This window comes from Rattus norvegicus, chromosome 8 (assembly GCF_036323735.1).
Source record: "Rattus norvegicus strain BN/NHsdMcwi chromosome 8, GRCr8, whole genome shotgun sequence".
In the NCBI taxonomy this organism is placed as follows: Eukaryota; Metazoa; Chordata; class Mammalia; order Rodentia; family Muridae; genus Rattus; species Rattus norvegicus.
This window is the reverse complement of record NC_086026.1, coordinates 127,700,465-127,728,331: the sequence shown is the minus strand read 5'-3', so window position 1 is coordinate 127,728,331 and position 27,867 is coordinate 127,700,465. Positions and strand designations below refer to the sequence as shown.

The following is a 27,867-nucleotide window of genomic DNA, read 5'->3' as shown; positions in this document are numbered from 1 at the left end:
GACATGGGCAATGAAAATGTCACACTCTGATTGTTACACTGGAGGAGTCCAGGCATCCCTAAATATCAGGGTTATTCTTCAAAGTGCTCCCCTCCACCTGAGCGTGTCTGGTTTTCCATGCCCACCACACTCTCACCTTCTGCCTCCAGCCATGGCTTGCTGGGGTGAGGCTGGATTCAGAAAGACCCACTAGCTATGAACAGAGACAGTGCCAGCTCTGTAGCACCGGAAGGGACGGGACTCAAGGTGTGCTGCTGGGGTGGGCGTGGGATGGAGGCGGGGCGGGGTGGGGTGGGGGTGGGTGCCGGACCAGTCCCTCCACTCATGCCAAGTGACTGACTCCTGTGTCCTGGGGCAGCTCTGCCTGGAGGCTCACTCGGCTCAAGGCTGAGGAATGTGATGTTTGAAGAATGGCTGGGAAGGGGCCTCACAGCAAGGACTGAGCCTAAAGACCCAGCCTGGGATCTGGAAGGCGTACGGGCTGTGGACACAGGATGGCATCTCTGGACAATCGTGGACACACAAATACCACACACACACACACACACACACACACACACACACACCTTACACATCACACAGACATACCTCACAGCCATACCTTATACATCACACACATCTTATACATCACACACACACACACACCTTACACTCCTCACAGACCTCTCTCCTCTCACACACCTTACACAATACACACACACACACACACACACACACACACACGAAATAAATAGAAACAGCCACTCCCGTCTAACAGTTTCATGATTAGCAATGTGACTCAGGATCCTTCCGTCCTTCTGGATGCATTTTGGGTCACAACTCCCCCCGACTTAGAAACACTCTTGCCTCATGAGGAAGGGAACCATGGCTGTGTCAATCACGTGCCGAGGGCCACTCACGTAGCATTTCTGATGATGAGCTGCTTCCTTGCGATGGACTGGACGTTTTCAGGCTCAAAGCGGATAAAGTACTGGGCTGTCAAGTCTTTCAGCTCTCCTGGTTCTGGCTCACTTTTCCCACCAGAAACATAGATCAGATCCAAAGCCACCAGCTGCCCTGTCCCTGACGGAGGAGAGCAGCGAGGCTCATTAAGTATCACCAGGCTGATGTCGGCACCCTGTGGCCAAGGGCTGCCACAGGACCACTGTCACACCCCATGCAGCTGACCTTGTCCAGGGTCCCCAGAGCATGCAGAAAATGAAGTGGGCTTCGGGGACACATCCACACCCTCAGGTCTGGAGACTTTGACTTTGAGAGCCTTGCATGAAGCAGATGCTCAATTAATGATTACTAAGTGAGACTGGGCAGACACATGGAAGGGAGGGAGGGAGGGGAGGAAGGGAGGGAAGGAGGGAGGGAGGGAGGGAGAGAGGGAAGAAGGGAGAAAGGGAGGGAGAGAGGAAGGAAGGAAGGAAGGGAGGGAAGAAGGGAGGAAGAGGGAAGGAGGGGGGAAGGGAGGGAGGGAGAAAAGAAGGAAAAGGAAAAAACTGTGCACCTGTACAACTCAAAAAAAAAAAAAAAAAGCCCTAGAAGTCTAAGCAGTGCAAGCCACAGATGACCCTCAGAGTTAAAAGCGGACTCCAAGAGAAAGAACGAAAGATTTCACCTGTAACCTCGGCACTAGGGAAGTAGAGGCTCAGAAGTTGGAGGCAGTGACTCCCGGGCCCAGATCCCCACTCTCCCAGATGCCCCCCCCCCCCCCGCAGGCACAGCATGCCACTGTGGAAAGCAGCTCCTGGAGCCACGCCCCCACCTACGACGACCACCTCCTTTGTCTGACAGTTGTCACACACGATGACGAAGGTCTCCTCTGCCTTCCCTAGGCCAGTAGGGAGAAATAAGACCTAGGGGAGAGGAAGGGTGTGTGTAACCCTCAGCGGTCTGCCCCTGCTGGCCTTCTTCCACCAGCACGGCCTCACCTGTGAAAGGTTCTGCAGACGCTGCAGGTAATGCCAGCTGCTGAGGAAACCGATTTGGAAAGATGAGCTTATGGGAGACATTTCAGGTTCAAACTGCAGTGCCCTGCATTGACTTTTTTTCTTTCTTTTTTTTTTTTTTTTTGGTTCTTTTTTTTTTTTTGGAGCTGGGGACCGAACCCAGGGCCTTGCGCTTCCTAGGCAAGCGCTCTACCACTGAGCTAAATCCCCAACTCCATTGACTTTTTAAATTAATGAATCTAGCTAGTGCAGATGTGGAAGGGTGCACCACGGTGTGTGTTTGGAGGCCAGAGGACATCCTGTGGGAGTCATAAGACAGACATATGCATCACCCTGCATAACGCAAGCACATGCAACCGTCTAGAACCCACTGATGCTGTGACCTGGGTCAGAATAGTGTGGGAGGGAGTCATGAGAACACAGAGAAGGAGGTGATATGGGAATTCTGAGGAAGCCACCAAGGGTGAGCAGAAGGGACAGGTCTCATTACCCACCTCCAACAGTACGGCATACCCTGGGGCCAGCTCAAACACGGAAGGCATTATTCCAAAGGGAGGCTGCTCCACAAAGCCAGTGGTTGCAACAGCCTTAAAAAAAGGAAGAAAGAAAAGGCAGAAGGTCACACTCCGCCTTATGGAAGAATTGCAAACTTCAGCACTCACACTCTAAGCTTTGCCAAATGTCCATTTTGCTGTCTGAGGATTTTAAGGATCCTCCAAGAACTCCTGGTCCTGACTGTGGTGGCCACTGCATCTGCCTTTGACCCCTGCTCTAACCCTCAACCCCCACGTGCTTATCAGTTTCTGTGTCACAAGGACACCTGCCATCTTAGTAGCAAGATTGTAGTTTCTCAAGAAACCCTCCAGGACAGAGGCACAAACTGGTGCTTACAAGACCCTATCGGGCGACAGACGTGTCTGGGAAATCTCATATTTCTAGGCCACAAGGTATGGGGAAATCTACCAAACACAACAGAAATGACAGTGTACATGTGATGTCATTGGTGCCAGGCTGGGGCCGCCTGGGCAGTGGCAGCTGAGACAACAGGAACTCTTCTGCTCCCTTGTCCCAGCCCACAAGGTCATGGCACAGAGCTTGGAGAGACAGACACTTGTGGGCAATCTCCCTCTGTGAAAGGTCAGCTCAAGGGGGCTGGAGAGATGGCTCAGCGGTTAAGAGCGCTGACTGCTCTCCCAGAGGTCCTGAGTTCAGTTCTCAGCAACCACATGGTGGCTCACAACTATCTGTAATGGGATCCGATGCCCTCTTCTGGTGTGTCTGAAGACAGCGACAGTGTACTCACATACATTAAATAAACAATAATTAAAAAGAAAGGTCGGCTCAAAACATACTGTGTGTAATACATGTGTGTCTCCGTTCACGTGTGTAGGTGCGTGTGTGTATGTGTGTGCATGTGGAGGACAGCGGACAGCTTCAGATACTGTCCTTCAACAATGCTGTCAGTCTGTTTTCTGAGACAGGGTCTCTCACTAGCCTGGAGCTCACCACCTAGGGAGGCTGACCTGCCAGGGAGGACCAGCCATCGTACGGTCTTCACAGCCTCTGACTGGGATTATACTGCAGTGGCTTTTTTATGTCAGTTCTGAGGACTTAGTCCGTACCCACCGAACCATCTCCCCATCCCCAAAATATCTCTAAGTACCTGTGCCGATACAGAAGTCAAGCAAAGCTGCCTGCCTGTGGTCTCACCTAACGCTCAGATCTACAGTAAGAATGCTGGGTTGAGTGAGCACACCTGGTCGTCTTGGAAACAGCATTAAAAAGATAAGAGGGTGTAGGCCGCACCCAGGTTTGCGTAACCTGGGTAACCAGAAGCACGCCGCCCCTAATCTCTACACGTCTGTTCTCTGGCCAGGCATGTAGCTCTGGAGACCTACTTGCGTGTTTCCGGTCCCAGGTGTGGCTTGGTAACCTCCAAGCTCAGCTGGGAGGGTGGGTTCGCTCTTTGCCCCGGTCACAGTCCGGGGCCACTCACCCGGAAACTCGGCGGTGGCCAGCTCTTTTGGGCCATGATGCAGAATTTGCCGACGCTGAAGCCCACATTTTTGCAGATGAATTTGGTTATCTTCACACCTCCAATGAGGCAGTGGCCGCAGTCCAATACTGGTGACACTGAGACCACGGGAAGAGATCGGTAAGGAAGGGCAACAGGGGGCTGGTCAGATGGTTCAGCAGGTAAAGGTGCTTGCTGCCAAACCTGAAGACCTGAGTTCAATTCCCCAGATGGACAGAGTAGAGGGAAGGAACCAACTCCTACAAGGTGCCCTATGACAACCACATGTGCACCATGGCACGATGCCCCTCCCCCCCCACACATGTGTCTAATAAATCCATGAAATAAAAAATTAGTTTCCAAAAAGGACAACATATTGCTCCGAATGGACCCTGCTGCCATCGCTCTTTCTAAGGTCCAGATGGAGCTCAGAGCAGCCCACCACACTGAGCAGGTAAGGATAAAAAAGGGGCACAGCCTGACCCCTGAGTCCCTTGGGCTCTGTCCAGGGTGCTGCCTGGTCACATGACCATCGTCTTGTTGCACTCAGATCCACTGTGGGCCAGGGACACCCAACATGGTCTTGGGGGTTGTAGAACAGTGGGGGAGGGGTTGAATGCAGCTGCAAGGAGCTCACGCCCAAGAGGGACCAGCCAAGTTTGGCTTTTCTAAGGAAGCCTCCCTCCGTCCCCTAGTAACAGAGTCAATGTCTCCAGATAATTCCTCTGAGTGTCCAGAAACACCTTCCCCTACTGCCTCAGCCCCTGCTGACAGAAGAATGGAGACTTGCTGCTCTGGAAGCTGCCGGAAGTTTCCTTTCAGAATCCTGAAGCCTCTGCCCAAGAGACACAGGACCTGGGCCACTTCCCGGGAGTCCTAAGATGCTGCCCGCCCTTACAGGGGCTCCCCAGGGCTTGCTGGATCTCACTGAAGGTGCAGCACACACACACACACTCACTCACAGGTCAGCACTGGCGGTGGTCTCCGGGCCTGCAGGGGGATTACCAGCGTGTGGGGAGACTGGGTCTCGACCAAAATGAAGTCATCAAAATCGCCAAGGCAGTCCGGGATGAACTGGACAATGTACTGGCAGGTCATCCCGGGAGCCACCATTCCGCCTTTTCCTGGGAACATCCCTGTTGACCAAAGAGGATGAAGGACCAGCTTGCTGGCCAGTGCGTGGCTGAGCTACCTGGGGAGCTACAGTGTATCTATTTCTGTCAAAGTGAATACTTGCTCTGGGGAGCTACAGTGTATCTATTTCTGTTAAAGTGAATACTTGCTCTGGGGAGTTATGGTATATCAAATTCTGTCAAATTGACCAGCGCTCTGGAGGGAAGAGAGTGTCCCATAAGGCTTGAGAACCTCGCACAAGCTGCAAGGTTTATGAAGCCCCTCTGTGAGGTCAGATGAGCAGGGAGCACTCACTGAGAGAGAGGACACTCTTCTCTCCCTCACAGGAGCCTATGAGGAGCAGCTCCTCATTTGTGACCCTGTGACCTCAATAAACTCACTGGTTCACCAAGTTCAACGTGGTTGGAATGGTTAACTTTGTCACTGGGGCCTTTCTGGGGCAAAGGGATGCTGGCTCACACCTCCCCAGGAAAAGCCATGCAACAGACACTGACACCACTGGACCACGGCCAGGCTGATGGCAGAGCTGCCTGGGGCACGCAGGGGCCATGCATAAATAGTAACATCAAGGTCGGAGCAGGAGTGAGAAGGCCTGTGAGGAACGATGACTGGAGGCCGTCTGGCCCTGTGCCGTAGGGATGGTCTTGTGGGCAGACCTTTGAGGTCGGTGCGTTTGCATGGCAAAGGGTTTGGTTTGGTCTTTTGGTTAGACAGGTACTCTTCACCTGCACTGGCCTCAGAGTTGTGTGAATCCTTCCGAGTGCTGGGATTACAAGGGCTTGGCCTGGAGACTTGGTAGACACTAAAGGAGGGAGGCTGGTTGTGAGGTTGCCATGGTGACATGAGCAATGGAGAACACCTGATCAGGGGCAGCCCCAGCGTGTGGGGTGGCAGGCCGGCCGCATAACCGGTGCCCTGAGCAAGGTGAGGAGGGCAGGGACTCTGGCAAGACTCTGGGACCTCGATGGGAGGGAGGAGCGGGTGCTGTGGGCTGAGCGTGAGGGGCCACAGGGACAGCTGAAGGAGGGAGGCCTGGGCAGGGCAATCATCGTGGGTCAGCCTAGACTGATATATCGAACTTACCAAGTCCTAGAGCGAAGTATGGAGAGGATGGTGGGAGGACACGCAAGTATCGGCTGGTGGAAGTGGTGTTCTGCAGAGCGATCACCATCTGTGCAAAGGTAGGGGGTGTGCTTTCAGCCAGCCAACGGTGCGTGACATGGGGTCAAGATTGGCTGGTTGGTTGGTGGGTCAATTTCTCTTTCTCTGTGTGTATGAGTGTGTGTGAGAATGTGAGTGTGTGTGTGTATGTGAATGTTTATGAGTGTATGAGTGTGTGTATGTGTGTGTCTGTAAGTATGTGAGTGTGTTTGTGAGTGTATGAGTGTGTTTGTGAGTGTGTGAGTCTGTTTGTGAGTGTGTGAGAGTGTGTGTTTGTGAGTTGTGAGTGTGTGAGTAACTGTGTGAACATGTGTATGTGAGTGTGTTTGTGTGTGTGACTGGGAGTATGTGGGTGTGTGAGTGTGTGAGTGTGTGTGTGTGTGTGTGTGTACTTGTTTGGACATCAGAAGACAACTCGTTAGAGTCAGTTCTCCCCTTCTGTGGCTTCTGTGATAGAACTCTAGGCTGTCAGGCTTGCTGACAAGAGCTTTATCCACTGAGCCATCTCACCACCCCAAACTCAAATGAGGTGGGAAGGAAGAGGGTTCTAAAAGAAACAAGCTTGGTCCTATGCTGGAGATTACTGAAGCTGGGTGATGGGTCCATGGGGATGTGTTTGCCATTCTATCTACGTTTATATGGGGACAATCCCATAGTAAAATTAAAATACAAAGCCACACATGGTGACAGGCCCCTGTATTCCCAGCACTTGGGAGGCCAAGGCCAAAGGATTGCTATGAGTTTCAGGCCAGCCTGGGCTATGTAGTGAGTTATAGACCAGCATGGGTTTCAGAGTAAGGCCCTGAGTGAGGAAGTTTTTTAAAGATCTCCTCCCATAGTTAAAATATAAAGTAAAATGAAAATTGGAGTCAATTCAATGCTTTTTTGTGCTGTTTAAAATGATAGCTACAGTTGTCCTGACCAACTCAATGGGACTGGAGTTGGCTCAGGAAGCCAGCGGGGACCCACATCGGTAGATTCTTAAGCACAATATGCACACACAGCCTACTGTGCTGGTCTGTTTCAGATGTCAACCTCACACAACCTAAAATCCTCTGGGAAGAGTCATAGTGAGGAGTTATTTAGACCAGGTTGGCCTGTGGGCATGTCTCTGGAGGGTTGTTTTCATTGTTAGTTGATGAAGAAAAACCAAGTGTATTGGGTGGCACCATTCCCTAGGCAGGGGATCCTAAGCTATACAGGATAGAAGACAGCTAGATAAAGGCAAGCAGGCAGGTTGGAGAAATGGCTCAGTGGTTAAGAGCACTGGCGACTCTTCCCAAGGCCCTGAGTTCAATTCCCAGTAACCACATGGTGGCTCACAACTATCTATAATGGGATCTGATGCCCTCTTCTGGTGTGTTTGAAGACAGCTACAGTGTACTCATGTAAATAAAATAAATAAACCTCAAAAAATAAAATAAACAATTCTTTAAAAGAAAGAATGAAAGGGAAGGAGAGGGAGGGAGGGAGGGAAAGGGAGAGAGAGAGGGAGAGGGAGACAGAGGGGGAGGGGGAGAGGGAGAGAGAGAGAGAGAGAGAGAGAGAGAGAGAGAGAGAGAGAGAGCGCAGCCTGAGCATATCCGTTCCTCTTGGCTCATGACTGTGGACCTGATGTGACCAGTTTCTTGGGCTCCTACTTTCTCAGGGTATGGAATTATAAACTGAGTAAAGCTTCTCTAGGTTCCTTTGGCTAGAGTGTTTCTATCAGAGCAACAGAAAAGGAGCTAGAACCTCACATAGAGCCTCTCATATACCCGAGACCATTTGCACACTACCCATAACATATGGTAGATACTACATTAATAGTTCTTACCCTGTGTTGCTGAGGGAACAAGAAGTGTAGATGGCAGCATAGTGGGTTTAACTACACAGGACACAAGCAAGACTCAGTCAAGGTGAAATGGTGGGACAAGGCAGCAGGGTGTTACACATCGCTTCATCCATGAGGGTCCACCATAGCGCTCAGCACAGAAGACGTTCAAGTTTTGCTTGAACTTAGAATTTATGCATGTACACACACACACACACACACACACACACACACACACACATACACACACACTTTTTTCAACCTACTGTTGATTGACTCCATGTGATGTGAAATTTGCAGTTGATGAGGCTGACCGCACTGTTCACCGAGGATCTGCTCTGGGCCTCCTCAACCTCTTGACAACCAGAGAAGGTGGAAACTGTGTGAATTTACAACTAAACAGGGACTGGGAGGTCATCAGTCAGTAAAGAGCTTGGGCAAACTCGAGGACCTGGCTTCAGGGTGATGGCTCCAACTTCCAAGCTTGACTTCATGCCTATGCACACACACATTCACACATGTGCACACATTCACATACATACACATCCACACATTCACACACATATGCACAGAAACTTTCACACATGTACACACATGTGCACTCACACATTTACATACATTCAAATACATACACATTCACACAGACATTCACACACATACACACACATTTTCACACACATACACACTTGTGCACTCACACATTCACGCACATGCACACATATTCGGATGCAGTCGCACACAGACATTTAGACACATTCATGCCCACACATACACACACATATTCATTTACACACACTTTCACATGCATACATACACACATAAGCAAGCAAGCACAGAGAGAGAGGAGAGAGAGAGAGAAAGAGAGAGAGACAGACAGACAGACAGAGAGACAGAGAGACAGAGAGACAGAGACAGAGACAGACGAGGGGAGGGAGAGTGAGTGTTGGGCAAGGAGCACATTCTGGTTCCTTTCCTTCTTTGGTGCTGACTTCTCTAGCTGTGTACTTCGCAGTAGTTCAGCCCGTCTGCTCCTCTGAAAATCTCTTCCTAGATGCACAGGACTGTCCGAGACTCTTAGCAAGGCTGACTCTATAAACTGGCCTCTCCTCCAGCCCACTGACCTCTGAGCTGGGCACTGGCTCTGCCCAGTGCTCAGCTGTAAAACAGGACCGTCTGGGCAGTGACAGGGCTCACTCACACACTGCTGCCACAGTACCTCTGACACGTTAGGCTCACCTTGAATCTTCCCTGCCTCAACTCCAGAGTCAACTAGTGCTTCAAAGACTCCTGGTTCCTCCTTTTTCCTTCTCACACACCCCGCTTTGGTTGTCTCCACCTCCCAGGGCTGGCACCACCACCGCATCTAGTTTTATAAAGTGCTGGGTATCAAACCCAGGGCTTCACATGTTCTCGGCAAGGGCTGCCCACTGAGACATCCCCAGTCCTGCTGTTTCCTTCTAATGGGAAGCAGGACTAAGGAACTTAAATCTAGACAGTACGTGTGCTACCCGCTTCTAGGTTGACATTACTTCTCTGTGTCTGTGGGTAGGGCTAGGGAGTGGAGTAGGTGTGCTTTCTTGTACATCTGTATTTGCAGTACGGGTATGCACATCTTTTATGGTGTATATGTGTGGGCGTCTGTGAACACACAGGGACACTGAGTGTTTTAACGTGCATGTGCTATGTGTGTACTCACATGTGAAGGCCAGAGCTCAAATTCCATTTTTAGGAGGCTTTTGTTTTGTTTAGTGTGTAGATGTGTTATACGTGTACACATGTGTGTAGATGGAATACACACAAGTGAGTGTACGCTCATATGTGGATGGATTTACATGTGTACTCCTGGGTGGATGGATTTACATGTGTACTCCTGTGTGGATGGGTGTGGATGGATTTACATGTGTACTCCTGTGTGGATGGATTTACATGTGTACTCCTGTGTGGATGGATTTACCTGTGTACTCCTGTGTGGATGGATTTACCTGTGTACTCCTGGGTGGATGGATCTATGTGTGTACTCCTGGGTGGATGGATTTACCTGTGTACTCCTGGGTGGATGGATTTACCTGTGTACTCCTGGGTGGATGGATTTACCTGTGTACTCCTGTGTGGATGGATTTACCTGTGTACTCCTGGGTGGATGGATCTATGTGTGTACTCCTGGGTGGATGGATTTACCTGTGTACTCCTGGGTGGATGGATTTACCTGTGTACTCCTGGGTGGATGGATTTACCTGTGTACTCCTGGGTGGATGGATCTATGTGTGTACTCCTGGGTGGATGGATTTACCTGTGTACTCCTGGGTGGATGGATTTACCTGTGTACTCCTGGGTGGATGGATTTACCTGTGTACTCCTGTGTGGATGGATTTACCTGTGTACTCCTGGGTGGATGGATCTATGTGTGTACTCCTGGGTGGATGGATTTACCTGTGTACTCCTGGGTGGATGGATTTACCTGTGTACTCCTGGGTGGATGGATTTACCTGTGTACTCCTGGGTGGATGGATTTACCTGTGTACTCCTGGGTGGATGGATCTATGTGTGTACTCCTGTGTGGATGGATTTACCTGTGTACTCCTGGGTGGATGGATTTACCTGTGTACTCCTGGGTGGATTGATTTACCTGTGTACTCCTGGGTGGATGGATTTACCTGTGTACTCCTGGGTGGATGGATCTGTGTGTGTACTCCTGTGTGGATGGATTTGCGTGTGTTCCACACATCTTTGGAGTCAGCATCCGTGTTTTCGCCTATGGTTCTCCATGTACCTTCTGGCACAGGGTCTCTTGCTGAACCCAGTATTCACTGGCTGGGTGGTCGGTGAGCCCCCAGGATCCTCCTGCCTCCACCTCCCAACGCTGGGATTACAGGACCTGCACCACCACGCTGGCTTTTCACACTGGGTTCTGCGGATCCCAGCTCGGGTGCTCAGGCTTGCACAGCAGACACTTTACCCACGGAGTCATTTCCTAGCCTACACGCTATTTTAAAATCATAGATCCACGCTTGTACCTCCACTATAACCTGGCGTCATCAAATTCATTCTAGCCTTCCCTCTTAATTACAAGGAACAGAAGCTATATAGTGCGGCCATAAGGCTTCTTGTCTTCATTCACATACACATATGTGTACATCATCCTTACGACTTTAAAAAATTATGCATATGTGTGCGTGCGTGCGTGCGTGTGTGTTGGGGGTATGTGCGTGTGAGTGTGGGTATCTGTGGAGGTCAGAGCTATTGGAATCCTCTGGAGCTAGAGTTACAGGAAGTTGTGAGCCACCTGAAGTAGAGTCTGGGATTCAATCTTAGGTCCTCTGCTAGAGCAGTGAGCACTGTTACTGCTGACCCATCTCTCAGGACTGGTTTCTTCTCATGTGGCCCAGTCAGGCATCTGACTCCCCCCTCCCCCTCCCCCTCCCCCCGCCCCTCCCCCAACCCCCTCTCCCCAACCCCCCCTTCCAAGCCCAGGGAGGGCCGGAGTGCCCCTCCCACTCAGCCCCTCCCACTTAGCCCCTCCCACTCAGCCCCTCCCACTCATTTTATGCTGTGTGTGCCTCCTTCAACAGACTCCGGAGGAGAAGTTGTTGGGTGGAAAACAGCACTGAACCCTGCAGAAGCTGGGTGACCGGCACGTGGGTGTGCATTAGGCTTTCCCCCGCTTTCGTGTGTGTGGTTCAGAAATCCCATGAAGTCAAGAAGCAAGGTCTCTACCTCGTAAACTGGTCCAATCTCGTAATCTGTGAAAAATCCAACTGCTGGTTTCGCCAGGAACACAGGGGCATCTGTGCAGCTGTGGGAGGGGAGGAAGGATCTTCATCAGTCGAAAGCAGTGACTGACTGGTTCAGACAGCCGGATGTGGGGGCACACTCCCACAGTCCCGGCCCTTGGGAGATGGAGGCCGAACCATCAGAAGTTCAAGGCCTGCCCTGGCTACTCTACCCCCTTCTCTCAGAAAAACAAAAAGTAAAGAAATGAACTCATCTATGCCATCAAAGGTGTCCACCCAGGCTGGTTGTTGGGTTTTCTGGCTGATGTTTACCAAGCAGGTTATAAAAAAAATTTTAGGGCTAAAAAGATGACTCAGTGGCTAAGAGCACTTAACGTTCTTCTGACAGCCAAAGTTTGGTGGTAGTTCAATCCCTATAACTGCAGCTCCAGTACACACACACACACACACACACACACACACACACACACATAACTTAATATTTTATTTTAATTAATCTTAAGGGCTGGAGAAATGGCACAGCCATTAAAGGCTGGACTCAAAACCAAAAGTATAAGTTAACCTTAAAATAATAATAATTTTAAGGCACGATACACGTTTCGTGTATTAGGGCTGCTTTTAGAATTTTCAGTATGCATAAGGAAATTCTAGAGATTAAATACCAACACGTTAACTGGGATTTTAATACAGCTTTTCTTTATTTCTTTTAAATTGCCTGTGTGGGAGGGCTGAGGGGTGGGGCCCACCCTGGTGTGCCTGCACAGCCGCAGGAGGCCACGGGCTGGGGGTTGTTCCTTTGTTCTTTGTCTTCTTCTGTTGAGATGGGATTTCTCACTGAACATGAGGATTGCTGCTCAGTGAACTCCTGAGATCCACCTGTCTCCACTCACTCCCAAACACAGGGATTACAGGGCCATACCCCCATACCCAGATTTTGATGTGTGTGATCGGGATTTGAACTTGGGTCCCCATATTTGCACTGGAGTCACTCATGCCTACCAAGCCACATTCTGGGCCCCAGCTATCAGTCTCCTAATTTTTTTATTCACTAGTGTGATTATATCTCATACTTGGAGACACACTGAACTCACAGATAAGAGGATTTGACCATGATTTGCTTCAAATTTGCAGGGGTGAAGAAGCGGGTAGAGGGTTGGAGGAAGAGAGATTTTCCTTGAATTCATGTAGGCATGGGGGTCTCATGAGATTATGTCATGTCTGTGGTGTCATAATTGATCTATAATGGCCATATAATAAACTACGTGTTAAACACGTCTTTCTTTATAAAAGATACATTAATAGTGTTGAATATATAAAAGCAACTCGTTCCTTTAAGACAATTACTGAAATGTGGTCAAAGATACCTTTGTCTCTTAAAGAACAGATAAATCACAGTTTACCTTAATTACATGTAACTAAAGTGTTCAATATTGCTATTAGCTGAGACATGTGAACCCCTTACATAATGGTCTATTCTCACTGTCAAGCTGATTGGATTGAGTATAACCTAGGAGCCTGGTGAGGCATACCTTTAGGGCCCATTGTGAGCGGCCTCACCTCACAGACTAAAACAGAACAGAAGGGGAGGAAGGCAAGGAGCCGACTGAACAACCCCTTTCCCCATGTTTAGTGGCTGCAAACTGGACTGTTCTAGTCTGTCCCATCTTCCCAGCCAAGACAGATTGAACCCTCTGAACCCGGAGCCAAAACCAATCTTACCTTTCCCACCTTGTTTTTGTGAGATATGTTGTCACAACAATAAAAAAAAGTAGTCAACATACCATGCAAGGGTCACATGACTATAGGCCCCCGCTCCAGCTCCACCCCACTTTGGATGCCCAGAAGAAGCCCACACTGGCTCCCAGGGATCTACTCCTCTACTCCTGACAGCTGAGAAAAGCCTAACCCGGGGCCCCTGAGGGTCAAAGGCCATACCCGAGGTTGACCCCAAAACCCCGCTCTCCTCTGGTACGCTACCTTGGCTTGCCAAAGTCTGGGGACCTCCGTAGACCAGATCCAGGTTCACTCTAAAGCTCACATTACCTGGGATTCTGCGGGAAGAACAAACGCACCTCCACTCTGGCTTTGCACTCAGGGATCCTCTTCTCTCTGGCTTCCTCGAAGGGACAATTAGAGACTTGCCTCCATGTGGTGTGTTAGGCGGGAAAAAACGAGGGTTTTTCAGGTAGTGATTCCGATTCTGCATCCTGGCGAGCAGCCGTCTGTCCAGGGCTCTCTGTGGCACCTGCAGGTGCTCCATCCATTTCTTATTGGCCGGTGTACTTGCCTTCTTGGGAGCACAGGAAATCACAGTTAGTAACAGGCGAGGGGACATCGGGGCGTGAAGCACAGAGGCAAGGCAGTCTCCTCTGTGTTCATCTGGGTTCCTTCCCCCTCACCGTCTCCCTGCACCCAGTGCCCCCACATACCTCAGTTCTCACCTTGATGGTGACTTTGGTCTTCCCTTTGGTCTTGGACACGGAGCGCAAGCTGTCTGTGGTGTACTCTAAGTCGTCAAATTCCACGAGCTTCCTGCAGTGCTCCTCAGCCTTCCTCTCCAGGTCTGACTTGTGCGTGAAACGCTTCTCACAGCTAAACGTCATCTTTGAATACATGGGGGTGGGTGAGCCTGTGGCACGGAGGAGACACACGTTAGTTGTTCTGTGGCAAGGGAGGGGATGCTTCTAACGTGAGCAAGTCAAGTCACCTGAGCCGCAGTCAGGCCACGCGCTCCTCAAAGCTCTCAGATTTATAATAACAGATATTGATGTTCAGTGTTGGAGTCAGCACTGGGACTTGCTCCGGGCATTTGAGACATGGGGCGGGAGGTTAAAATACCTTTCCGTTTTCCCAGCATGGCTAAATAACAAAAAACAAGCAAGCATTGCTGACCACATACCCCAGGTGTGAGCAACTTTTCAAAATAATTTAGTTTTTATTTTATGTGCATTGGTGTTGAGGGTGTCAGATCACCTAGGACTGAAGTTACAGACAGTCATGATCTGCCTTCTGGGTTCTGGGCATCTTTAACTGGTTCCTCTGGAAGAACAGCCAGTGCTCTTAACCACTGAGCCATCTCTCCGGTCCTCTACCCCTTTATTTTTTTTTTCAAGTTTTATTTTTTTGTCCTGTCTTATTTATTGGGAGCCTGCATATTTCTTCGTGCATGTGTGAAGGTCAGAGGGCAACTTTCAGAAGTTAGGCCAGAAATTTAACTCAGGTCACCATGCTTGGTGACAGGTGTCTTTATCATTTGAGCCATCTCTCCACTCTCCAATGTGAACAACATTTTAATAAAAAGGAAAAAAAAAACCTTATGTGAGGACTCAGCATTCACATTAGTTTTTATATCTCTAAGACCATGCTCCCTTGGCTAGATGGGGACTTCAGTTGCTGGCAAAAGGGTAATGAGTTGCCCCGCCCCGAGTCTTTTTTTTTTTTTTTTTTTTGCTTCTTTTTTTCGGAGCTGGGGACCGAACCCAGGGCCTTGCGCTTCCTAGGTAAGCGCTCTACCACTGAGCTAAATCCCCAGCCCCCCCACCCCGAGTCTTAAGACAATTCCCAGTAAGTGCTCAGTTTCCCAGCCAGGTAGTGAGTATCGAAGTCCTGAAGCGGCTTTCTTCACCCTCAGGTCCCTGATCTGAATCTTCCTACCCCAAAACAGGGACATCTGCAAGACTCCGAAGAGCTCGTCACAGGGTCCCAGTCCGTGGGACTGCTGGGGGCTTGTCTTTGCAGCCTGGCATGGCTAAACACTGCTGATGCTTGCACAGGCTTCGCTGTGACACTTCTCAACCTACCCAGCCATGCTTACTCTACCTCCTTGTGTGAGCCTGCACTCAGCCTTCCATCGTTTTGCTCTCTGGGTTTGCTGTCCTGGTTACAGGACATGGGCCCAGCATCACAGCCCCCGCCCCCACTGTTTTCCCCTCCCTCCCTTGTTGTCTGTCCCCTAGCCTGTTCTTCTCTTTATTCTCAATGTTTCAAAGAGCTTCTCTTGGGGGCCGGAGAGATGGCTTAGTGGTTAAGAGCACTGACTGCTCTTCCAGAGGACCTGAGTTCAATTCCCAGCAACTACACAGTGGCTCACAACCATCTGTAATGGCATCCGATGCCCTCTTCTGGTGTGTCTGGGAGACAGTGACAGTGTACTCACATATATAAAATAAGTAAATAAATCTTAGAAAAAAAAAGAAAGAAAAGAAAAAGTTTCTCTTTTTTGGACCCTGGTCCACTCTGCCTGCATCAAGAACTTGACTGTTGACCTGAGTCTTCAGTCCCTCCCTTTGCTGGATCATTTGACTACATCTAAACTTTTTTTTTTTTTGATCTGCTGGCTGCTGGGAAGCCAACCGGTAGAGATGGAATATTTATTTGCCTTAAAGGAATTGAACTAATGAAAGGATGACTCACTTGGGACTATTCACGATAGCAACCAAATAAAAGGACAGGAAAGCCAATGTGCAGTGAAGCAGCCCCAGAAGTGGGTGAGATCCTGCAATCGAGGGACCCCCCCCCCCGCCCCCGCTCCCGCACTCCACCAGAGCAAGCGTAGGATGTCCCTGCGCTCCAAAGGAATGAGGATACATACGTTTGGGCGCTGGGCAAAATGGCAACGGATCATTGTAGTAATCCTCTGTAGAGATTAAGTGATGCTTTTGCATTAATTCATTGTCTATACACCACCTGAAGACCGTCTTCACTGCGGAGGAAGAGAACAAGACAAAGACAGTTAAGGCGGACACAGGGAGAAGCAGCTGAACTCACACATTCAGATCCGAGCCTACACTTCCCGGGGAGATTCTCAGAGTCCTGTAGTGAAGTCTTAAGAAACCAATGAATTCTCAGGCGCTCAGTCGAGGCTGAGAGCTGGGCCAAGCTGTGCAGGGCATTGGGGTAAAGTAGTAACATATGTGGAGTCTGTGGAGGCAGAAGACCAAGTGGTAGATGCAAAACAAGCCCCAGTCCTTCAGCCCTCTGTGTAGGTCAGTCCTTCACAATGCCACTATCAACAGTGTAACCGATAGTCCAGGTTGCCTGTTTCCAGGTTTGTGGCACCTTTTGTTAAAAGAATTGGAAAAGCACACACAAACAGCAGAGCCCCAAGGAGCTCTATTCAAAGTGACACAGGACACACACTGTAAGGGCTACTAGAGTTAGGGCACCCAAGGACCTTGGCTACAGTTTAGGGCTTCTTTTGGTGGAGTCCAGGAGGAGGAGTTGGTGGCTAAGGGGTGACCTATGAGTGGGCCTCGGTTTCTGTTGATAGATTTGGATTAAGCAAGCCTTCCTTTCTTTTCCCATGATGCATCTGATTTTAAACATCTGTGTGCCTGATTATGCTAATGAGTAAGACAGTCCATAGGAAAATTTCCCTAAAATTTTACTTAGAGGACAGTTTCCCTAACCACATGGATCTGAAGCTAGCTCAGGCTGCCTCTAGTTCTTGGACATGTTCCAGGACATATATGGAACAGGGAATTATTGTTGGGGTTGGGGATCATTGCATTGTTTGGAGTGGGGTGTACATGTAGCTTGATGAGAGTGGGGAGAGGGGGAATGTCTCAGATTGTTCAGTTAGGAAGGCAGCGCATGCGTGATGGCTCAGGTCAGGCAGGAGACCTGAGTTTCCAGGCAGAACCTAGGCCTCTTGCTACAATACAGTGTTACTCTTTGCCTTTCATTTTGGCCCAAGGATGGTGGCAAGGGTTTGAGATGTGCTCATATGGTTCCCTGTCTCTTCACCTCAGACACCAGCATAAAAGCCACGTGGAGAACACCTGAGCCCAATCTACAGATATCTATAGCTTCAGCCAACTCCCACTGACATAATGACACATCAGGGAGAGTCACTTAATAGAGTGGAAGCTGATGTTTGCAACCGATGAGCCAAAAGCAAGGATAGTAAACACACACATTATAATATATATGGAGGCTGGAGGGATGGCTCAGTGGTGAAGAGCACAGACTGCTCTTCCAAGAGGTCCTGAGTTCAATTCCCAGCAACCACATGGTGGCTCACACCCATCTGTAATGGGATCCAATGCCCTTTTCTGGTGTGTCTGAAGACAGCTGCAGTGTACTTATATATAATAAACACATCTTTTTAAAATATTAAAAAACAATATTATAATATGTAATATATAATATGTAACATGTACCATGTGACACATATGATATATATGGTATATTATATTTTATAATATATTATGTATTATATTTTTTACACCAGTGTCTAGAAACACCAGCTAGAAACGAAGCCTTTGGCAAGTGACATCTGGGAGGTGTGACCTTACTCATGCAGATGTGAGGAGCAGGGTTTTGTTAAAACAGACTCGCTCTGTATTTTAATTAAATTTGTTTGTTTATTGCATGTCTGCGGGGGCCTGCGGGTGCCACAGTGCATGTGTGCAGATCAGAGGACAGTTGGTAGAGAAGTTGTCTGGCCTGCGTAAAGCCCTGGGGCCTATTCCCAGCATCCAGCGATAAAGGTGACATGGTGAGCAGTATCTTCTGCCTTCACAGGTGCTGACAAGGATCCCGAAATTTGGTCTAAAGTAAACAATGAGAGCCTGAAGCAGAAACTGCTCCCAGCAGAGCAAACTCCAGGTGGTTGAGTACAAAGTGTCAAAGGCTGAAGGAGAAAAGGCCAGAAGCAGAAGTTTCTCATGAAGTCATCTGAAGGCAGCTCCAAAGTGGACAGCATGGCTGGAGAGATGGCGTGGTTAATGGAGCTTGCTGAGCCTGCACAGGGTTGGAGTTGAATTCCCAGCACGCATGTCTGGTAGCTCACAAACTGCCTAGAAGGCCAGCAGCTGGGGCTCGGCCACCATCTTCTGGCCTCTGCCGGTACTACACTCATGTGCGTAGCCCCATACAGATACACAAGTATAACTAACTAAACCACTAGATCAATTAGTGGACAAAAATCCTCATAGCCAGTAAATAACCCACAGGGCTCATGTCCTCTCCTTCCAGACCCCCTCCTGGGGTCCTTCCCTGATGGATCCTGGAACCACGGAGAAAGTGCACTTTTGGAAATGAGGGCCCAACCCTCCCTCGGCAGGGAAGCCTTAGGTGGGGAGCAGCAGTGGTGCCAAGTGGACACCATTCAGCCTGGTTCCATGGGCTTTTTGTGATGACCGTGTGTCAGGAGGAAGGAAGGACAGCCCTCTTTTCAAATCTTCTTCTCTGTCCTCCCAGGCTGCAGGGGTCACGGTGGTTTTTTTGCTCCTTTGTTTTTCAAGCTGGCATATAAACTGATGGGCTCCTTTATAATATTTTACACACATGTCATTGCACATCTTCACAGCAGTTTTTTTACAAACAAATTTAAGAGTGTGGGTATGTATACATGTGTGTACGAGTATGCATGTGTGCAGTGTGTGTGCATGTACATGTGTATACATGTATGCACTTTTGTATGTTCACACGTGTGCATGTGAGTGCGTGCCTTGAGGGGGTAGGTAGGAAGAGCAGAGACCAGAGGCATCAGATCCTCTGGAGCTAGAGTCACCGGTGGTTGTGAGCTGCCTGCACTTGGAATTGAACTCAGCAAATGTGGGACACGCCCTTCCCATGGAGCCTTCCCCTCGGCCCTCACCAAGTCAGCACATCTTTGAAGCGTCTCTTTGCATATCCGTCCTGGACCTGTCAAAGCCTTGCCCCGATGGTGGTCTTGCCCCGATGGTGGTCTTCTTCCTTGCGGGAGGGCAGGCTGCACGGACCCTACGGGTACTGAGCACAGCTCTGCAAGGGGCTGGTTGTTCCAGTCCGCAGAAGCTCATGTGGAGCAGTGACCAGCGAGGGCGAGAATGAGCGCACAGGCTCTCCTGTGGAGTCCCGGCCTTTGTACGCCCGTATGGAGAAGTGAATGGTTCCTTGCCTTGCCACAGCTGTGTTGGTGGATAGAGACGATCTGTGCCCGGGACAACAAAGGCTCCACCATTGCTTCCCTACGTGGGGAATGCGTCCTGGGGTTGCCTGCCCTGAGATGCAGGGACCAGATGGATGTCTGTAAAGGTGATCTAGGGTTTTTTTTTTTCCTCTACCCCCTTTGAAATAAAAGGAAGACATTACTAGCAGGATGAGAAGCCAGAATAAGCTATGTCTGATCACTATGGGGCCGCTGTGCTCGTGGACAATTGTAATCTCGGCAACACTGGTCAGCCAGCCCAGCCTACCTGGCAAGCTTGACAGGGAAGGTCAGAGGAGAGGACGCTATGGTTTGGCCGCTGGGACGTAAATGGGACCTCTGGGTCAGGGACCGATGTTGCACCATTGCCAAGTCCCTGGCTTGGAGAGTCAAATGCTGACCATGAGGAGCAGCGCTCTTCTCAGGGGACCATGCACACTAGAGTGTTTTGTACTGGTTGACTGTCATGTTCGCAGCTTGCTCTCCCGATGTTCAGAAAAGGACAGTGGCATGGATATAGTACAATACCAACAGCTGTGGAGGCGGAGGCTGACAGATAGGCAGACACACACACACACACTTCACACCTACCTGGGGGCAGTTTGACAGGGGCCTCCACGACATGCAGTCTGCCTTGTTTGGTGGCATGTTCTGTTTCTGCAATATCCCGTGCTCGGGCCTGGGTGATATGTTTCTCCAACATGGCAACATCATCCAGACGCTTTTTATAGATGGCTCGAGCCTGCAAAAGAGCATTCAAATGCACAGAAATCTGACGAGATCCTACATTGTGCCTCTCCACATTGGGGCTTTCAGCCAAGCACAGCTACACAGCTATCAAAACCCATGGCTCGGAGGTGAAGAGCACCGGCTGCTCTTCCAGGGGTCCTGAGTTCAAATCCCAGCAATCACATGATGGCTCACAACCATCTGTAATGGGATCTGATGCCCTCTTCTGGTGTCTGAAGACAGACAGCTACGGTGTACTCAGATACATGGAGTCAATAAATCTTTAAAAAGACAAAAACAAAACTGAGAAGGAAATGGCAATTCTACAGTGTGGTCAGTAAGAGTCAGGCTTGGTCCTTTGTCTCCTGGTTTCACAGTAAACAGAGCTGCTGCCCATGCTGTGAAATGCAAACCCACTTCAGCACAGCTAAGTAAGGCTCCCCAGATCTTGATTCAGGCAAGGTCTATTCTGGGTCCATCAAACATGTCCAGTGGGCAGCTCCTAGAGACAATCTCTATTTAAACTAATGGGAAGGGCTCACCCGAGGTGGCATCATTTTTGCAGAATTCACATCAGTGCACATAAAGCTGTGGCTACTTTGATCCAAAGAGAAATGTGGTTGGGTAATGTGCTACCCAGAGAAAAAACTGACAGCGTTTTGTTTCTTGACAAGGCTGTAACGATGACTCTGCTCTTAACAGTACTTGTTGCTCTTCCAGAGGACCGAGTTCGGTTCCTAGTACCCACACCGGCCAGCTCACAACTGCTTGTACCTACCGGCTCAAGGGGATTGGATATTATTGTCTTCTGGTCTCCACACACGTGTGTCAAAACACACACACACACACACACACACACACATACACATAAGTAAAAAGTAAACAGTTTTAAATGTATGTATGTGTGTGTGTGTGTGTGTGTGTGTGTGTGTGTGTGCACATGCAGAGACCAGAAGGAGGTATCAGGTACTCTGTTTTTTCACCCTTCATCTTATTATTCTCTTAAGACCAGGTCTCCTGCCGAACTTGGAAGCAGGCATGATGGGCAGCCATCCCCAGCAGCCCTACCTCCACCTTAGACAAGGTTGGGGTTATAGCCGGGCATCAGCCATCCCCAGTGTTTTATGTGGGTGCTGGGATCTGAACTTGTGTTACAAACTCTCTCACCCACTGAACCTGCGCTCCAGCCCGCAACCTATAGAATTTTCCAAGTTACTAGGTCCCTGTCACCTTCTGTGATTTGATCCTGTTTTTTTGCTTGTTTTTGTTTTTGTTTTTTAACTCTTACAGCCCAGGTTCTGCCACGTTGGCATTGAGGGGCCCAACCTGGCTGCCCCAGCATATGTTTCAACCTCAGGACTGCTTAGATTGACAAGCCTGTCAGCCGCGCTTCTAACACATATTCTGGGACTGGAAGCAAAGTAGTCACGGGGCGGGGAAATACCAAGACGGTAGTGCGGGGAGCTTTGCTAGGCTTCGGACGAATTTAGTTATTCTTACTTGTTTTCCATTTGTTTGTCTATAGGGGAGTTGGGGGGACATGCATGCTATGCTGAGCTTAAGGATGTCAGGGGACAACTTATAGAAGTCTGTTCTGTCCTGTCGTGTGGGTCCTGAGGATAGAGAACTCAGGTCCTTGGGCTAAGCAGCCACCTCTTCAGTTCTAGCCATTCTTTTTTTTTTTTTTTTTTTTTTTTTTTTTTTTTTTTTTTTTTGGTTCTTTTTTTTCTGGAGCTGGGGACCGAACCCAGGGCCTTGCGCTTCCTAGGTAAGCGCTCTACCACTGAGCTAAATCCCCAGCCCCAGTCCTAGCCATTCTTTAAAGTAGATGAATGGGTGGAAGAAAGGAGGTGGTGGCTAAGTCATCCTGTGGGCAGAAAACCTCCTCTGAGAAATCAGAGCCGGGACAGCCTTGAACATCAAGTCCTGTGCTCATGGGGTCAAGCGTCCTGCTCCTTGGACTTTCCAGAAAGCCCTGATCCTAACTCCCAGATATAAGAGTTGGGATCCTCCCCAATAGCCATCAGTTAATGGTTCTTCAGAAGTGACTCCCTTAATCCTCAAAGTCATACAAGCAGTATTTAGCAGAGGCACGGTTCAAGCCCCAGTATGGATTCTGAGCTTGTGGGGCTTAATCATCAGACCATTCAGTGTTTCTGTAGACAGTACTGGGAAAGACGGACCAGACAGAGGCTGCATGGAGCTCTGATCGAGAGAGCCCATTGCTTTCCACAATTTCTGTGGGCAGAGAAGCCCCCTTTCACGGAGATTCCTAACCATCAAAAGACTGAGAATAAGGGACACACCGGTGGGAGTCCTGTATCCCTCCCTTCTAATCCTCCTTCCTAGCCTCTGGGAACATTAGATGGGGGTGGGGAGGTGGAGGGAGCTGGACCCGTGTTTTCTGGGAACAATTTGGCTACCACACAATTGATTGATCTCTCCGCCGTGATTACCTGCCCAAGATAGGGTCTGTTAATATCCTGCCATGGGAGAGGAGGGTTTAACACTTTGTGTGTGTGTGTGGGGGGGGAGGTCATAGCTTACCAGCAAACACTTTTACCTGCTGAGCCATCTTACCAGCTCCTATATTTTCTTTTTAATGCTTTTGTTTGTTTGTTTATTTTGCATTGCATTGCAGGGGGTAGAGGGTAGGCCTTACCAATGCCAGGCAAGCACTCAACACTGAGGTGTATCCCACTTGCCGAGCATTCATGGCTACTGAGTCCTCACTGCCTAGCACTGAGCAGGACACACAGTAGGTATGTGTTAGAAAGGAATGAATGAAGTGAGTTATGTCTTATAAGGAGGAAGTGAAGGACAGAAAGGAGTGAGGAAGAAAAAAGAAAGGTCCGAGGGGCTGATACAGGGGAGAGTTGGGAAGAGAGTCCTCGACGGGCCGACCACAAGAAGGCAGGATCATCTGTCTTGACCCCAGTGCAAAAGAGGAAATCACGCTGCTAACTCACGCTGCTGACCCAGAAATGTGGGCAAAAATGGGTCAACCATGACTGCGGTTAGTGAGGGTCAAGGGAGAACCGTGAGTGGATTTCATTGCCTCCGAGAAACACTGGAACTGTCTGCTCCGCTCGTTTCCTTTATGTTTGCAACATATAATGCGCTTGCTCGCAGAGAAACGCGCTGGAGGTGTCATTTACACGCGTGTGTGTAAAGTTTGGATAGGGTTCTTCGCTTTGGCGCGGCAGCATCCTGAGCTTATCCTGGGCGAGTGCACACCCGCTATACCTGCTGCAGCTGGTCCAGGAACTCTTCGTGGCGCGCATCCTCACTGCCGCGGGCCTTGATCAAGCTGTCGCTCAAGTCATCTCCGATCACCTGGGCGGTGTACAAGTTTCGGAAGACTCGGGCAAGCAGATGGGAGATATCCTGCGTGCGCAGCGAGGCGGGGCGCAAACGCAGCGTCTGTGGCTCCGGGAGTGGCGGGAGCTCTTGGAACCCGGCGCGGAGCGACCGCGTCGGGTAGCCGAACTGGCAATAATCGGTGAAGACGGTCAAGGACCGCAAGGACTTCCTGGGGGACCAGCTGAGACTGGTGGACTCGGGCTGGCGCGGGGTAGATTCCCACATGGTCTCTGAGGACATTACGAAGGAGGAAGCGGGGGATTGCAGCTCTTTCTTGCTCTCGGGTTCCATGGCAACAGAGACGCTACAGACTCCGCGTCCCACTTCTGCTTCCGGCTCCGCCCCTTCCGTCTAGTTTTAACTCTCGAAGAGCATCATCCCTGTCGTCATCTAAACGTTTGAATTCTTAACGTCCAGCTAGGTCAAGCTCACCATTCCACCCCCCACCTCCTCCTTTGCCTCCCCAGTGCAGGATCACAGGCACACGCCGCTGTGACAGCTAGCATCTCTTCTATTTTTTTCCCTTGTAAAACTTTATTTTTTTTAAAGATTTATTTATTTCATGTATGTGAGTACACTGTCACTCTCTTCAGACACACCGGAAGAGGGCATCAGATCCCATTACAGATGGTTGTGAGCCACCATGTGGTTGCTGGGAATTGAACTCAGGACCTCTGGAAGAGCAGTCAGTGCTCTTAACCACTGAGCCATCTCTCCGGCCCCAAGCTTTACTTATATTTTATTTTGTGTGTTTCGTGTGTGTGTGTGTGTGTGTGTGTGTGTGTGTGTGTGTGTGTGTGTGTGTGTGTGTGCACGCGCCCGTGTTGTGTGTGTATGCAGTTGCCCATGGAGCTGAGAGCCCATAGGCAATTGTAAGCCACCTGATTTGGGTTCTAGGAACTAGACGTAGGTCCCCTGCCAGAGCACTCCCTGTTCTTAGGCTGAACCATCTCTGCAGCCCCAGCATTACTCTTTTCAGAGGCGGGCTTATTATGAAGTTTGATGGAGAAAAAGATTCCCTGTCGTGCTGGTCTGACTGCAGGCAGAGCTATGTTTCTTACTAGCCGAGTGCCGCCATCCCCCTTTTGATTTGCGTGGAATATTGTTTGTTTGCTTTTGTTGTAAACGATCCTTTGATTTTGCTTTTACTTTGAGACAGTGTCTCACTCTGAAGCTCAGGTCAGGTTGGAGGTCACTATTGAGACCTGGGCGTGGCTCTCCAGGGATCCTCCAGCCCCTTCAGTCACTGGCAGAGTTGGGCTGCTGAAGCATTCAGTGTTAAGGACCAAGCAGCTTGGTGAGCCAGTCTAAAGCCCTCCCTTGTAATGTGATCTTGCTGTACTGGTTGGTTCCTTTCCTCTGGAGGACCCAGCCAATAGACAGAATGAAATCTATGATTTAATTCCAGCGCTCAGTGGGCAGAGGCAAGCAGACCTCTGAGTTTGAGTTCAGCCTGCTCTACAAAGCAAATTCCATGCCAGCTAGGATTATTTAGTGAGTCCCTGTCTTAAAAACAAAAAGTAAGGGGACTGGAGAGACGGTTCAGTGGTTAAGAGCACTGAGGTAGGGGTTGGAGATTTAGGGGTTGGAGAGCGCTTGCCTAGCCCTGGGTTCGGTCCCCAGCTCCGAAAAAAAGAAAAAAAAAAAAAAGAGCACTGAGGTCCTGAGTTCAATTCCCAGCAACTACATGGTGACTCACGACCATCTGTAATGGGATCTGATGCCCTCTCCTGGTGTGTCTGAGACAGTGACAATGTACCTACATACATAAAATAAATAAGTCTTTTAAAGAATTAAAAATTAAATTTTGTTTTATGTGTATGGGTGTTTTGCCTGTGTGTGTGTATGTGTTTATGTGTGTGTATGTGTATATGTGTGTGTATATATGTATGTGTATGTGTGTATGTGTGTATGTGTGTATGTGAGTGTGTGTGTATGTGTGTATGTATATATGTGTGTGTATGTGTGTGTATGTATGTGTGTATGTGTATATGTGTGTGTATATATGTATGTGTATGTGTGTGTATGTGTGTATGTGAGTGTGTGTATGTGTATGTGTGTATATATGTGTGTGTATGTGTGTGTATGTGTATATGTGTGTATATATGTATGTGTATGTATGTGTATGTGTATATGTGAGTGTGTGTGTATGTGTGTGTATGTATGTGTGTGTATGTGTACGTGTGTATATGTGTGTGTATGTGTGTGTATGTGTGTGTGTATGTGTGTATATGTGTATATGTGTATATGTGTGTATATATGTGAGTGTGTGTGTATGTGTGTGTATGTATGTGTGTGTATGTGTACGTGTGTATATATGTGTGTGTATGTGTGTGTACGTGTGTGTATGTGTGTGTATGTGTATATGTGTGTATATATGTGTGTGTATGTGTGTATGTGTGTATATGTGTGTATGTGTGTATGTGAGTGTGTGTATGTGTGTGTATACGTGTGTATGTGTGTGTATATGTGTGTATGTGTGTGTGTGTGTGCGCGTGCAATGCTGTCAGCTCTGTACCTTCAGATACCTTTGCCTAACTAACACAGATGCCAAAATAATCACTTTCTACTTAGGTGTGAATTCGCTTGCCTTTACCGCCCTGAACCCACTTCCTGAGTCGAGTCCCAGGACGTTCACCCACAGACCTGAGCCATTTCCGCTGCTCTTGGTTGGCCCTTCATCTGTTCTTTGAGGGACCTTACCGTCCAGAGAGCAGGGAAAGCAGAGTGCCTTGTTAAGGTGTGCGCCGGGAGGGAGCAGGCTCTGGCTGCCTCCTGCCTGCTACATTCTTCCCTGCGGGCAAAGAGTCCACCCAGCCAGGGGAGATGTCCATGGTTCCTGGGACCCTGGGAGCATTGGCCCTAATATCCTGAGTCTGTTTCCAGGACCTGGGCAGGCCTCCTCTTTAAGTCCCTGCTCCTGGTGCTGACTGGTAAGCGCAGGAAGGAGAGTTGAGAGTGGAAGGAGCGTGGGTAGATAGGCCATCTGTCTGGTTTTCTACACACACACACACACACACACACACACACACACACACACACACACCCGTTTCCCAATGGTGTGGGAAGGGATTTGTATGGAGGAGACTAGCAGAACGGTAGCCAAGTTGCATGGCCCTAATGTAAGGGAGGGTCTGTCTCCCCAAACGAGCAATCCTGTCATTCACAGCGCCGTGGAAGCTCCCAGGCATCAGGACAATTGACTCTTGCTGCCCTGCCACCCTGTGCTTCTCCACTCTCTGCCCAGATGCCCTCAGAGAAAGTCACAGGGAGTCTCAGCCTGTCACAGAGATCCTCCCCAGTCCTCTCTTCTGTATTCCCCGTTTTACCGTCTGCTCAGCAGTCCTGTCCAAGTGGAAGTCTCTCACAGCGTCCAGCCTTTCTGGTGGCAAAGGGCAAAGCCCACTCCAACCGTCCTGGTGTAGGTGAATCTATGACTCCCTCCCTGCCGGCCACCCCAATTTCTCTTGCTTTTCACTCTCCTCTCTTCACCCCTCTCTGTCTGTCCATCTGTCTGTCCAGTCACCGCCCCAGGGGACTCTGTGGGCACAAAGGGAATTCCTTTTGAGTCGCTCTCCTAATTTCGTAGTCTTTCCTGCAGTGTTTATCTGTCTCTCGTTTTCACACACTTCTTTTATTTAATTTTTTTTTTACTTTTATATGTGAAGTATTCTCTATAATCATTTTGTTACTTAAAAAGCACAATGCTGTGCTGTTTGTTACCACCTTTTCTTCATGTGCTCTACGGAAACTCACAGAGACTGTTTGTTCTGTGTATTTTGGTTTGTGTTCTACTGTAAACACTGCCATCATGAGAATCTTTGTACATGCTAGTGTAGTTGTATAATGTTTATGTGTGGGGGGTTAATATGCCAGAATTCCAGAGCCAACGGTATGTAAGTTTTAGCCTTTGGGATTAAAGGTGTGCACCACCACACCACACCCAGGTTACATTGTTTCTTGAGACTATCTCCTCAACTGTTTTAAATATGCTTTGAATCTTGTCTTGAGTTTTGTCCCTAGCTCCATATCTCTCCCCTGAACTTCCTTGCCCCTTGGAGAGCTGAAAG

At 49.3% G+C, this 27,867-nt stretch overlaps 1 protein-coding gene across 14 annotated transcripts in view; it reads right to left on the bottom strand.

The window, feature by feature from the left end:
* Dlec1 (DLEC1 cilia and flagella associated protein) overlaps positions 1-24,151 on the bottom strand; it is a 46,749-nt gene extending 22,598 nt beyond the window's left edge. For 3 of the 14 annotated variants that reach the window (XR_010054018.1, XR_010054019.1, XM_063266030.1), the window contains exons 1-12: positions 23,681-24,150; positions 20,297-20,447; positions 16,382-16,492; positions 14,220-14,419; positions 13,863-14,080; positions 11,774-11,852; positions 6,169-6,256; positions 4,914-5,087; positions 3,934-4,070; positions 2,432-2,524; positions 1,754-1,844; positions 900-1,062 (exon numbers count right to left, since the gene is read on the bottom strand). Coding sequence is in view for 10 of the 14 variants with exons in the window: in XM_063266030.1 (XP_063122100.1) it covers positions 900-1,062; positions 1,754-1,844; positions 2,432-2,524; positions 3,934-4,070; positions 4,914-5,087; positions 6,169-6,256; positions 11,774-11,852; positions 13,863-14,080; positions 14,220-14,419; positions 16,382-16,492; positions 20,297-20,447; positions 23,681-24,088 (1,913 nt within the window). In the remaining 4 variants the exon portion in view is untranslated. Of the gene's footprint in view, positions 1-899; positions 1,063-1,167; positions 1,348-1,753; positions 1,845-1,919; positions 1,957-2,431; positions 2,525-3,933; positions 4,071-4,909; positions 5,088-6,168; positions 6,257-11,773; positions 11,853-13,862; positions 14,081-14,219; positions 14,420-14,497; positions 14,650-16,381; positions 16,499-20,296; positions 20,448-23,680 lie in introns of those variants that run through there. The other 11 variants (XR_005488550.2, XM_039082713.2, XM_039082704.2 and 8 more) reach the window with 9 other exon arrangements.
* Between the last annotated feature and the right edge of the window lie 3,716 nt (positions 24,152-27,867).